This window comes from Athene cunicularia (genome assembly GCF_003259725.1).
Source record: "Athene cunicularia isolate RWA chromosome Z unlocalized genomic scaffold, athCun1 chrZ_part1, whole genome shotgun sequence".
In the NCBI taxonomy this organism is placed as follows: domain Eukaryota; kingdom Metazoa; phylum Chordata; class Aves; order Strigiformes; family Strigidae; genus Athene; species Athene cunicularia.
The window spans coordinates 7,106,202-7,119,520 of record NW_020799142.1 but is presented as its reverse complement, the minus strand read 5'-3'; the positions used below and the strand labels follow the sequence as shown (position 1 = coordinate 7,119,520).

Below are 13,319 nucleotides of genomic sequence, written 5' to 3'. Positions count from 1 at the left end.
AAACAGGTGTACTATTGATAGCACGAGTTTGAAGATTTACCAACAGGCATAAATATTTCACCAGTTTTTATGGACTGATTAGATTAGGAGAAATAGAGCCTGAATGAATATATACTTCCAGCAAGTTTCTTAGCCAAAAGTGTTGGGCTGCTTTCCAAACTGGTGACAGTTACTTGCAATACTAGGCAGGTTACCTACTGTGAAAATGAGAGTAGCTGATAGAAAATACTTGGAAACAAGGAGATGCTTTATTTTCAATAAATTTTAATATATCTTCTGCAATAATTATGCATTTTTTACTGCATTTTTGTGTTTGCATGGAGTGTGATCCACACCACATTCTATGCCCTAAGGATAGGACTTGCAGGAATTCTCAGTTTGAACCTCTTAGCTCTAATATGTGTCAGTACAGGTATCATTTTGTTAAATTATAGAAAAAGCATCACAGCATTGTTTATATCTGAAATAATTCTACATTTATTTTATGAATTTTAAAAGATGCTACATTATTTTTGTCTCCATTTACTCAAAGCCAAGGGTACCATTAGTTGATATTTTAAGTGCTTGACAACTGCTTACTAGAGTGAACATTACAAAGTTTTTAACTGTGCTCTTCTGTTAATCCTCAGTGAAGGGCCAAGAGAGGCTTCACAATTCAGCCTATTTCATCAGTTTAGTGTGCAGATTGAAGAGGCAGCAGGATGTTGGTTTGTACTCAGAGAATGTAAATAACAAAGGATAGAATGTTTTTGGAGTAACTGTTAAATGTGCTAGTCAATTTTCTAGAGTACGTAGACTTTCTAACATGGACTGCTCACATGTTCTTCCATTAAAGTAAAGGTGTTGGAGCAGAAATTCTGAAAGTGGTTTCTAAGCTCCTGTTCGTACAGAGACAGCCAATACGGTAAGTAAAACTTATATCCGGATGAACCATACCTCATCCTGTTATGCCTTCATGTTGTTAAACCTTTGTGTAGGGCAGGAGGTAATTTATCATGCCTTGCAACTTCTTCTTTCTCATTTCTAACTTGTGACATTTTTTTTGAGACCATGTCAGCATGACAGAATCTTCCTCATTTTCATATTGATGACAACTTTAATTGAAGCTTTCTCATTGAGATGGATCTGGCCTCTGCATTTAGTAAGTATAATACTTCAACAAGTAGAACGCTTGAAACATTTTATTCAAGTCATTTTCACATAAACTTGCAACCATAATACGGGCATGTAACACAAGAATATGAAAGTGCAATGAAGAATACAAAGCTAGTGCCTGAATATTATAAATTAGAGCTCTTCAGATAAAGATGCAAAGTTACTGAAATTAAGACTCTTGGAAGAGAAGTGAAGGAAGTAATGAAAAACCTTCCAAAAAGTTGCAAAACCAAGTGGCATTTCAATGTATCTGTAGCCTTTAGTTGCATAATAAAAACTTCCCAGTAACATACTCTTTGGTTTTAATTCAAGTTAAAATCTTTCAGCACCTTTTAGGATTTGGAAAAAACTCAAATGCCGTATCAGCATAAATGTGAGACACAGGATAAACCACCTTTCACTGTCTCATTTATGAAATTCACCCTGCTGGTTTTGAATGAGTACACTGCAAACTGCATGAATGACTACAGAAAGGTACATTTGGTGTTTGTACTCATTCGACACTGCATAGTAAACTTTGGAGCAGAGAGAAAACGAGCAGACTTTTACTAACACAAAAACATCATCTACACAATATGTTGGTTCCATTGGTGACCAATCTGTCATTTTTGTTACACTTTTGTCTAGAAATATGCAAATATCAAATGTATTTCAGGATTAAAAAAAATATATAACAAACCCCTCCTGTAATGAGCCTGACATAATATGTTCCTTATGTGCAATTTTTATCTAAAGATCTGAAATGTGGGAGGTAATTGTTTCACACACATTTTTACTATTTAGCTTTTCAAAGGCAATTTGAGACTGCAAGACAGCAAATTCATACTAGAATTCTCAAAAAATTTAGATCTGATTTTGCTCCCACTGAGACCAATGGCAAGATGCCTTTCAAAGATGATGGGAATAAGCCCAGTGTCTGGTAAAAAGAATTCCAAAATATAATTTGCTGTATAAAATAAACTTTTATCAAAAACACTTTTTATAAACATTTTTCAACAGAAATGCATGTAATTCCATAACTATATTCCAGTATGAAAAAAGTAAGTTAAGGTGTCTGGGTCAAAACTGCAGAGCCAAGATACTGAAAATACTGGTTGGCACTTCCCTATTTAGAACTACTTCTACACATGCTATATAATAAACTCTTCTACTGCATTGTGATTTACTATAGTTAAACAGGGGAAGTTAAAGTCACATTCCCTCATTTTTTTTAATCCTAAAATCCCTTGGTTTTTTATATAGACTGTTCATGTTATCTTAGGCAATTTTTGTGCTATTGTACATCACTGTCATGTTGCTTACACACATTTCAAAACAAATACAATATTTTGCTACGGAAAAAAAAAGCTACATTTTTGTAGCTACAATATCCCCAATATTCAAAGATATGGCGTTCAACACCTTTCTGAACCAGGCCATTCCCACTGAAAGGACTAAGTCCAGTATTACAACTTGCTCCACCTACACAGATGCTCAAGGTCCTCGTGTCTCCTTGCTGACTTCAGTGGAGTTCTGCAAGTATTTTGGGTATAGACATGTGAGCAGGTTACTGCCTCATAAACCGAGGGATAAACTCAATTTCTGTGGCTGCTCTATGTCCAGTTAGTGCTCTCTGATCCCACATTCAGCATCAGGCACAATGAGGTACGAGCACACAACCTCTTACCAGGAAGCAGCCTGTGCCCACAGCCTAGCTTCCATTACAGTAGCTTTTGTGTCCACTGTCCAAGCTACTGTCAGGACTTTCACCCTAATTTTGACCTATGTCTACAGAAAGGTGAATGCACTTGCATCCCTTAACACCTCTTAATCGTAAAAACTCTTTGGGCCGAGATTTCAGAAGCCTAGACTTTAAATAGACCCTCTTTTTTTGTAGACACATGTAATAAATGGCTTTCTAGTACATCTAGTTTCCCAATTTTGCTTCTGTTCATTGCCCATACTGGTGACTGATTGCTAAAAGGGATCTCTCAGCAAACAAAAAAGGACCTGCAGGTATAAATGGTATTAATTCTGCACCCACTCCCAATGTTGAGTAGTAATCACTGGGTTGGTGGTTCTTAGATTCTTTTTATGTATACGTACTAGTTGTGCAAATTTGTAACTAAGTTATGATTAAGGTGGAAGGAAATACTTTATAATCATGAAATAAGCTTAAATATATGTAGTAAATAACAAGTTGATCCTTAAAGGATATTACTATAATTCATGAAACTTCCAAATTAAATCTGTAGGGTTCTATTGCATAAAATACTTCCAAATACTGCCTTGAAGTATTCTCAAGTGGTAATAAAACCTCTCCACACTCCTGTTTTTTTCTTTTTTTAACTATACCAAACAGGACATGTATTTTTCATTTTTTAAAAAGCTGTTGAGCTTTCCATGTTTCATTAGGTATTTTGAACTGCTAATTAAACTTAACCAATACCAATCAATATTTCTAAGTCCCTTTGTTTCAAAAGTAGATCCTTCATTTTACATGATCAGAAATCTTCTGAAAAAAAACGCCAGATCCCCTTGTGATATGTTATTTCACAGTTTAAAAACAAAATCACAGCTACTGTAACTTACAGCAGGGTGCACTGCAAAAGCAAAATAATTTGGGGATGGGAGGAGGAGTGGTGTACCCAGCACCAGTTAAGCAGTTCAGCAAAAACTTTAATTTGGGCTGGAAGTTCTTCTCCTTAACAATCTTGTGTTTGGTTCCTGAACAGCCTAAAGTATGATGTTAAATACATTTGACTTTTGTTCTCCCTCTTTATATAGTATATTTTCAAATTCATTGTTTGAATACTGAGATATAAATTTTAAAAGTCAAATACAGTACTTAAGGGCGAAGCAAGTAGTAGGCTTTTTCACAATAAAAATACTTTGTTAGAGATTCTGACCTACTTCTGTTTGTGGTGCCACCTGAGTTAATTGCCTATATTATTTCAATGGTTAACCTGTTCAAGTTGGATGTTTTTCAAAGGTGACTACATCAGGGACTCTTCATCATCTCTAAGAGCCCTTTTCTTGACAGGTATTTCTTTTCATCCACATTAAGTTTGCAGGAGTCTTTTAAAAGCCCCACCTTGAAAAATCTCTTGAACATAGAAAGGTGGATAAGGTCTTCAATTCATTTCCACAGATGAAAGGTTTCTTTCAAAACTCCATCTGTTTATTTACTTATGAAAATGAAGAAACTTCTAATGTATTAAAAATGTAACTTTTCTTGCAGGGGTATAACTGATATATATATATATATCTATTTCTCTGCTATATGTTAATATTCCTTGAAAACTGAACATACTTTTCTCATTCATATCATGTCTAGCAAGTTTTATTTTAATGGTACTGTAAGCTGTTTTTCATTCTGGTATTTTCTGAGATAGTTGACATTAGTACTTTCTATTGCATTTTATTTAATTCATTTTACATAAATTTTTGCTAACTTTTAGAATATGTTCAACTCATTCACCAGTAATACTCCATCTGAAGTCTAGTATTTCCTAAACTCCAAATTTTCAGGAGTTAAGAAATGCTCCTGTTTTTATGAATTAGTTAGATTTTCAAAATGTTAAGTATCTGTGCATGAATCACCAGTTCCACACATTTCATTAGTTTAAAAAAAAAAAAAAAAAAAGTAATGCCAATTTAAATGCTTAAAATCCAGTTACAGATTTGTTTGAGAAGCAGCTGAAGTGCTTCCAAATCACATAAGGTGTGTGGGTGTATGTGTGTATGTTCTGTAGTTTTGTTTCTATAGTGTTTACATCCTATTGAAGTTTATATAATGATACTTCAGTTCAAAACATTTGGCACCATCTCATCCATTTTCTTGCATTTTTCTCAGTATCTGTCGAAAGAAAAGAAACAATGTTAAGCAGATGACCAAGCAGATACAAAAAGAGTATCTGCTTAATACCCATTTATCAGCTTGAAAGCCCAGGTCAACAAAGAATAGCACAAATTTTGTTTCCTCACCCTGTATGAATATATTTATGTAATAACATTTACAGAGTTAAGATAGTGAGACTAAAAGTTAAAAGCATGAAGCACAGATTTCCCTTCCACGTAAATGTGAGCAGAGACAGTGTTCCTAGACGTACCAATTAGTAAATCCTGTTACAGAGAAATGCTTTAAAAGCTCCTGCCATAGATCCACCAAAAATAATCACTTGTCACCTGCAGGACGGCTTTGGTTCTCTTCCTCCGTTTCCTGCAAGTTTTACCACCACACAGCAAGAACAAATGGACAATTTTTGAAGCAATTTAACTTGTCACTTTTATGACCAAAGTGCGATTATAAATACAGATCTCCACTGGCAAGAAAAAATGTTTCTCATTTTAGTCTCATTAACTACTGGTTTCCTAATACAAAGTAAAGAATGAGTATTTTAGAGGATAATTAAGCAATAATCACATTAATTCAGTATGTTTGTTTCACTGATGCTGTTATAGCAGACTATGCTGGTCATTTATTTTACTTTTCATTTACTGCTGTGGCATTTATCTCATATGAACCTCTATACAATGTTAATATTCACTCCTTATACAGTCCAAATGAAACCACATGATAAATACCTTGTATGAGCAACTTACATATCCTGAGAACCACTTACCTCTGTGTTACAGAAGACTGATTGCTTTTTGTGTGTGTGTTTCACACATACTAAGCTACAGCAGATCTATAGTGAGAATATTAATTAAATTAATTTGTCTTCTTGGAGGAAAAAAAGCATAATTATGGCATTGTTTACACTTTTAAAGAAATTAACTGTAAATGGAGTATGTCTGGAAAAACTGTTTCAGGGAGGATGGCTGCTCGGCAGTAGCAAAGTAACAAACGTACATGTGTGGGACTTTGCAGAATGTCTTAAGAGCTCTGTAACTGCTCAGCAGTTCTGTGTGGATGCTATAAATATGTATTGAATGAGCACAGAAAGGTTTCAATGCAAACACAAAGGTGTGAGCCAGAAGTAGTTATCCAGCAGCCCAGACAGTAGCAGCAATTTTGAAAGTGCTATATATTCTGATGGCATGACTGCAAGAGCAAAATTCTCTTTTATGATTGTTTTTCAAGACTAAGTGATTTGTAAAAATCATTGCTAGCCTAACAGAAATAGTTTAATTACCAGAGGTCAGTATATGAAAGCTATGCAGTTATCAACAGTGAAGCAACTTTTCCCACCATACCTGCCAAAAAAGACTTTTGAGAAGTACCATCTGAATTTTGAACTAACTACATCATGAAACACAAGAAACAACATACTGAAGAAATGGATATCACTAGAATTAATGGTGGCAGTTACTTTTTCAATATAAAGTAAATCTCTAAGCTTTATAAATCTATTTGTCAGCTTTAGTACTATGAATATAAAACACTTGCAAAGACAAAGGGATGTACTTACGGTGAAATTGTACAGCCAGAGGCATATGCATGGTGGCCTGTATAGCGTATATCACAGCGTACTATATTGTTGGAGTAATCGGATTCAGGCACCAAATAGCTGGGGTTTACACTCACCTTAAGGGGAAAAAGCACAGTGTTGTCTACTTCCAGGTTTGAGTTGATAACTTTTATTCAAAAGAACATAATTTGCTTTTTTTTTAAAAAAAAAAAAAAAAAAAAAACACACCTCCCCACTCCCAATGCCCTTACCTTCAGAATGTAATTTCCAGGTTTTACATCTGTAATATCAATCCACTGGCAATCTATATCAGCATTGTAAGTGTCGTAACAGCCAGGGCTCAGTCCCTTAAAAATGAAGTCAAGATGGATGCCAAAAAATCATTAGGAATAGTAACATTCTAGACATTAGGAACACTCAGACTGAAGTTCACTTAACCATTACATTTCACTAAGAAAATTACCTCAGGAAATGAAGCTTATTTTTTCTAGACATTTTATTTGAATATCTGAACTAAAATGCATAAGTCTAACGCATCACTATTGTAGACAGCACTGTATTACTACTATTGATAGTTGTTCATCTGTAAGGTATCTGTATTTTATTATCACTTACTATAGTACTCCTTTTATGTAAATATTGTTGATGCTATTACTGTTCTTTACAAAAGGTGAGCATAAAATCAAAACTGACTGGAGACTGGACCTAAATATCTGTAAATCTCAAGTGAATAGCTTCTGAGGTCCCTGAGTACAAACTTGGATCACCGTGTTGGAACCTGTCTCTACCCTTAGGAATGATGCTACTTTTTGCTGTAGATCACAGAATCATAGATACCAGGTTGGAAAGGACCTCAAGGATCATCTGGTCCAACCTTTCTGGCAAAAGCATGGTCTAGACAAGATAGCCCAGCATCCTGTCCAGCTGAATCTTAAAAATCTCCAGTAGATGTACTCTGCCAAAGTGCCACCTTTGAACATTCTAGGCCCATTTTCACATGTAAGTTTTGCACAGAAATGGTGTCTCTTCAGGCAAATAGTGACACAAGAATCTGAGGCCAAGTCTGAGTAAAGTTTTACAGTCCAATTACAAACCCCTGAAATATGGGCTTCCAGTGGAAATACTGACACAGCCATGATTCTAGTGACACAAATACTCCAGCTGTAAAATATGTTTGTTGCTTAGTTAGATGTCATAGTCTACAGAAGGAGAGAAGATATTTATAAAGCCTCTTCAAAGCCTTTATGTATTGCAGATCATTCATATTTTAAATGGGGACACGTCAGCCAGTGAAACATAGCTGTCATTTCTCTGTGATAAATTAACTAGGTCCTAGATTAAAAACTGCAGAACAAGGGATACAAGTTTATGTGTTCAGTATGGCCACACTGAGTTAGACTACAGATCCATCAAGTTGAGTGTCATGTCTCTGACAGTGTCAGCAGCAGATGCTTGAGGAGAAAAGAATATAAGAAATGGGATGTTTAATGTCCTTTACGCAGTCAAATTCCTTCCACCAGGCATTTAACTGTATTTGACATGGGGTGCCATCAGATTTTTGTGTTTAATAGCCTGCATTACTTTGTCTAACTTTTTTTTGAACCCATGTAGATATTTTTGATCTCTGCAACATCCTATGGCAAGGAATTGAATACTTTATTCATGTGTCAAAAGACCATTCCCATCTGGTTTAAAGCTGTTGTCAGACAGTTCTTTTGGATATCCTTGAATTCTTATACTGTGAGAAACAGCAAATATCAACAATTTCCTCTTTCCATCCAAGACCACTCAAGATTTGATATTTCTGGTTTTCCAAATGGAATAGTCTGTGAAATCTAAGTCTTAGAGTGGTAGCCATACTACACTGCTGATCATCCTCATTCTCCTGGGGTTGATTGATTTGAGTTTTTAAGCTTTCCTTTAGCAGTTCTGAGAGGTGGTGACCAGAACTCCATGCAATTTTAAGGTAGGAGTCTATCATGGATTTGTCTATCATAATGGTACTTTCCATTTTTTACCTCTTCCCTTAATAAGTCCTCACAGTTGTATATGACCCATCATTATGTTCACATGTTCACAGCCTTCTATACATGCATAAAACTATGGTTTAAGTTTTCTGTGTGGGACTGCCAGCCAGTAGCTATAGGTATTAAGGAAATCCAACACCTTGCAGCCTCATGCCCTATAAGGGAGAAAATACTAGCTATGAACTCTGAAACCAGCCAAGGACATCATTGAGCAGTTTCTGGGGTATGAACACTGTAGACTACTTCTTTACTGACTCCACCTTGTGTTGTCTTTAGCTCACTTGACCAGTCTTATAACCACAAGAACTTGTCTGGCATTTTAATACAGCTCATTTACCAGTGATGCTAGGCTAATGAGTGTCCCTCAGAGTGTTAAATGAGACACTCCCATTTAGCAGTACCTGGGTAAATTATAAGTCTCCAAGTTGCTATCCTGGCATCTATGATGGAGAATTTCAGAGCTAGTTAGGGCATCAGATAATTTAGGGCATCAGATGATGAGTAGAAAAAATATCCAAAGATACATTAGAGGGGCAGAAGAAACTTGGTTGTCTCTGAACCAACTGTTACCTGAGTATGTGCTGTACATGCGTATCGTCTATAATATCCATAATCACAGGAGGTATCTTCAAGGCAGAAACTTGCTTTGTGTCCTTCAGCAACTTTTCTGTGTGAGCTTGCATCCAACAAATCATAATGGCTGAATTCATCCATGCTGTGATAATGTCTGTTAAACCATACGTCAGTAACATTTTAGCATATTCCTTTTTGATCTACCTTTTGTTAAATCTGGCCAAATTTTACTTATTGCTTGGAACCTGTGTGTTAGTATACTCTCCCACTACTGGCCATTCAATTACGTTTTATTTTCATTATTCTAATTTTCAATTACTATAAAAGTGCCATCTTCTATAAATAAATAATAGATTTTAATTTGTTAAGGGAAAGACTCCGTAGCAACACTGTTTTTCCAAATTTCCTGCTTCAGCTCTTTTCCAATAACAATAGCAAGTATTAGGTAGTTCATATTTGAATTGTATATCTTATAACTGCCTTTAGCCAGAGTTTCGCTAGGAATGCTTACCTTACATACTATGAATACCAGGAAAGTTTCCTACTTGCTAGCAAAACCCCAACAATTTACTTTCACATTTCCATGTCCCTCAATCAGTATAACACATTCATAACATTAGTGAAATCAAAACCCACATAAAGAAATCAGCTTCTGTGTACTGGCAATGCAGATCTTGTCAGATGTCAACAATTTTTGTGGTATATACTTAATGCAGTCTCTATTTCAAAAGTGTGAATGCTTTTCATCTGGGCACAGTCTTGGATTTTTCTGGCTCTCACACAAAGTGAGTTCCAGCTCTTACTGTGGACTTGAATGCCTATTCTTGTAATTTCACTTTTTCCAGGCACGTGGAAAACTAAAGTTGTACTATCTACCTGCAGTTTGTGCAGCATTTGGCTGCCATTATTTATGAATGTGTTCAGCTCAAGAGGTATATGAAAAATATGTAATTAAAGAGAATTCAAAAGTATTGTTAAAACAAAGAGGAGCACACAAATGTCATAAGCATGCATGTCAAGAACACTAAAACCAGTCCACAGATGATGATGACTAACACTGAAGTCTGATGGCTAGCCAAACTAATTGGCAGTTATAGTTCATTTCCAAATGAGCTTGTTTCATTGTCATGGAAATGATCACGAGAAATGCAGGGGATTTTGTACACAATGTCTTTTCTGTCCAAGAACAGAATCAACATCAGAGACACTTTGCATCTGGATAGCAATAGCTTAGCTATTGCGGCAGAGTAAGAAACTGCTTTTCTACAAATGGAAGATTTCAATTGCTCTCATCCATTTCATCCGTCAACTTTGTAACCACCAGGGTTTGGGGTTCTTTTTTCTGGTGGTGGTATTTTTTGCAGGGCTAGGGGCTAACTAAAGCATTTATGGAGGGGTTTTTTGTCTGGTTTGATTTCTTTTAAATTTTTGATCCTTACAAGATTTATAAACTAGTAATATCAGTCCTTCTTTTAAATTAATTTGTCATAATGATACTGATTTTTCATTCAAACCGTAAAGCCTCTGAAACTAGCAAGAAATATTCCATGGACTCCACAGGTGTTTAAATCAAGCCCACATCACATTTTTTAATAGAATTGTATTATGTTATCACATATGTACCCCTAACAGCAGAACTGTATTTTAAGTAAGGCAGAAAAAAGGTAAGTTTTCTAGTATTTTATAATTGGTCCTACTATGAAATAGCAGAAATCGGAACAAACCTGCAAACTAACTGTTGAATGTGAATTTTCTGAAAAGTTTGCAGTATTACCTGCTCCCAGAATGTTGAAAATGTTCTACTACATTTGCCTTGCTGTGTTTCCAGCAATTTTGCTATTTCTAGAGAAGTACTGCTATGTGCAAGTATGATGTGATAAGGATATTGATATTGAGATCAGTCAACTCAGTATCTTCTCTTGTCCATGTTGACCAGGCCATTTCTTGTCAAGAACTAACCCTTAAAATTCAAGTCAAGAAGTATGGATAAGTGTTTACAATGATGTATTATTTGGAACATTCTGGTGAATGTACAATTTAGGATTTCCACAGTTATTTTAACATGATTGGGACTCCTGTTAACTGGTTCAACTTAAATATAACTGGACTATAACTGATGTAAAATACAATTAAAGTGAGAAGGTGCCACTGTCAGAACTGATTTAATACTTGTATTTATAATGAATTTATACTTGTAAGAGTATTACACTTACAGATAAGCTTCATTTTTGTTTCATGTGGCTATATGAAGAGAAATTACCACTACCATAAAATTAATCAGACAGTAAAAGGCAAAAGTTTCCCCATGGTTTCCCCTCATTCCATTGCAGTTTTAGAAAATGTCACCTTATAAGTGACAATTTGTTAACGAAAAAGATAATTAGAAGGTACCATACTGAGCACTTCACTCACTGGTGACAGCTGTGCCACTCCCATGAATAACGGGGTCTGCTGGGCAGAAAATCTGACGTGCCTTGATTTTTCACTCTTTGGGGGAATCTCAGGAGCACTCGATTGTCATAGTCTCTAACATCTGCTCGATAAGCTGAACTGTAATAATGCAAAAAAGAGCTGTAATTATAGGCAAGAAACACTTTAAAAAACACTTTATACTGTCTCAGAAGTAACTGATAGCAATGATCTTTTCAACCCCGTTAAAGCTCATGCAGTGGAGATGTACAAGAATTCCACATGGTGTGCTCAGAAGTGTCTGGGGTCAGACCAAGACCAGAGTAAGATTCAGATCTGCTTCTAATAATATAAGCAGGAGTTTGACCATTGACTCTCTGCCCCTGTCTCTGAAACAGATCACCGCTTAGCTGTAAAATTCCTCTGGTACCAAAAATACAATTTCATTTGTTGCTGTTAACCAAAATAATGCACTGTGTATGTAAGATCACACCACAAATATCTGTTTCTGTTGTATATATATATATATATGTATATATATATGTATATTCCTCAGGCTGTATTTTCCTATTTCACATAAGCTATTATCTATGGTCTTTTAAATACGAGAGTATTTTAATCAATTGATAGCCAGCAAGAACATTTCAATTAAGTCTTCACCATAAAATTAGCATAGAAAGTACTCTTTCTTATGCCATGTTTTCTTTTACCAGTAAGTGAAGAAAGAGCATGACCCTGGAAACGGTCTGGCATCAATTAATGATGCTGGTAAATAAATAAATCTGGTTTGCATGATAAGATATCAAACAAGTTAAATTGGTTAAAAACAGCCATGTTAATTTCTTTCCAAACAAAACAGGAAAAATCCCTCTTTGCCAACTGCACAGGACCTAACTTCATAGCAAAGCTGTTATTTCAACCCATTAAAAGACCCTGAAACACTTTTCAGGGAGATTTTAGTTTTAAGAGACATTATAAGGCATAGTCCAGAAACAATCAGCATGTTATTATTTTAATAGTAACTTTCACTGGTTAAGAATGCTGGAGGGTGTTTGCGGGAGGTTGTTGACAGAGTAGAATGCCATAGATCTGGTTGGATTATAGAGGGAGATGAAAATCACCAGATTCAAGTGGGTTTTTTAGGTGCCTCCATTTTGCAAAATTAAGATATGTTCAAATGAGCCTGATAATAGAAACGTGCAATGTAACTTTTCACAAAATGTAGGTTCTTCAAAGCATCTGTAGTTCCTCTCTCTAATAATGACAGTATGTTTTTTTTACGTGCACACCCTACCATCTACCACAGCCTCAGAAGGAGGTTACAAACAGGGCTAGCGTCACTTTTCTCCGCTCTTCACTGCGTCCTCAGGTATGCTGTGCTGGGCGCAGGAGCACAAGAACACGCAGCGAACAGGCAAAAGCCGAGGTGATGCCTACCTTGCCAGGCAGTTCTCCTCAGCAGCACATCTCAAGTTATACATGGACATCCTCTGGACATACGTGGACGCCTGGATGTAATAGGGATCCGGCACTAAGTCAGGGAGACCTGCAGTTCATCAAACCAACCACGTTAACAGCAAGATCAACCCAGGACACGTCTGCATATACTTGGCTTCCATCCCAATCGTTAGGAGACGTCTTTTTGCCACGGACCCCTGTCCCCCATTAAGCTTGCTCTCCCGTTTACTCGGGCCCTTCGGCTCCTCTCAAGGACCGCATCGCAGGCAAGACTCTCGGAAGCCCGCGGGGGGTTTCCCGCAGT

General features: G+C 36.1%; 1 protein-coding gene across 2 annotated transcripts; it reads right to left on the bottom strand.

The window, feature by feature from the left end:
- Positions 1–1,036: 1,036 nt before the first annotated feature.
- Positions 1,037–13,261, bottom strand: LOX (lysyl oxidase). Of its 2 annotated transcripts, XM_026865499.1 has the most exons (6): positions 12,995–13,260; positions 11,561–11,698; positions 9,146–9,302; positions 6,800–6,895; positions 6,549–6,664; positions 1,037–4,993 (listed from the first exon to the last, which is right to left on the bottom strand). In XM_026865499.1, exons 1-6 carry the CDS (start codon positions 13,042–13,044, stop codon positions 4,987–4,989), a joined length of 564 nt encoding a protein of 187 aa, XP_026721300.1. In that variant the 5' UTR covers positions 13,045–13,260; the 3' UTR covers positions 1,037–4,986. The 2 variants fall into 2 exon arrangements, with proteins under 2 accessions (XP_026721300.1, XP_026721301.1); XM_026865500.1 differs by lacking the exon at positions 1,037–4,993 and having other exon boundaries at positions 6,545–6,664; positions 12,995–13,261.
- Positions 13,262–13,319: the final 58 nt, after the last annotated feature.

Coding starts and splice junctions, on each gene's coding strand:
- LOX (XM_026865499.1), bottom strand. CDS start 13,044: ATGTCCATGTATAACTTGAGATGTGCTGCTGAGGAGAACTGCCTGGCA. Junction 9,303..11,560: donor GAGTGGCACAGCTGTCACCA/GTGAGTGAAGTG, acceptor ATGGTTTAACAG/ACATTATCACAGCATGGATG. Junction 6,896..9,145: donor CATGTACAGCACATACTCAG/GTAACAGTTGGT, acceptor TTCATTTTTAAG/GGACTGAGCCCTGGCTGTTA.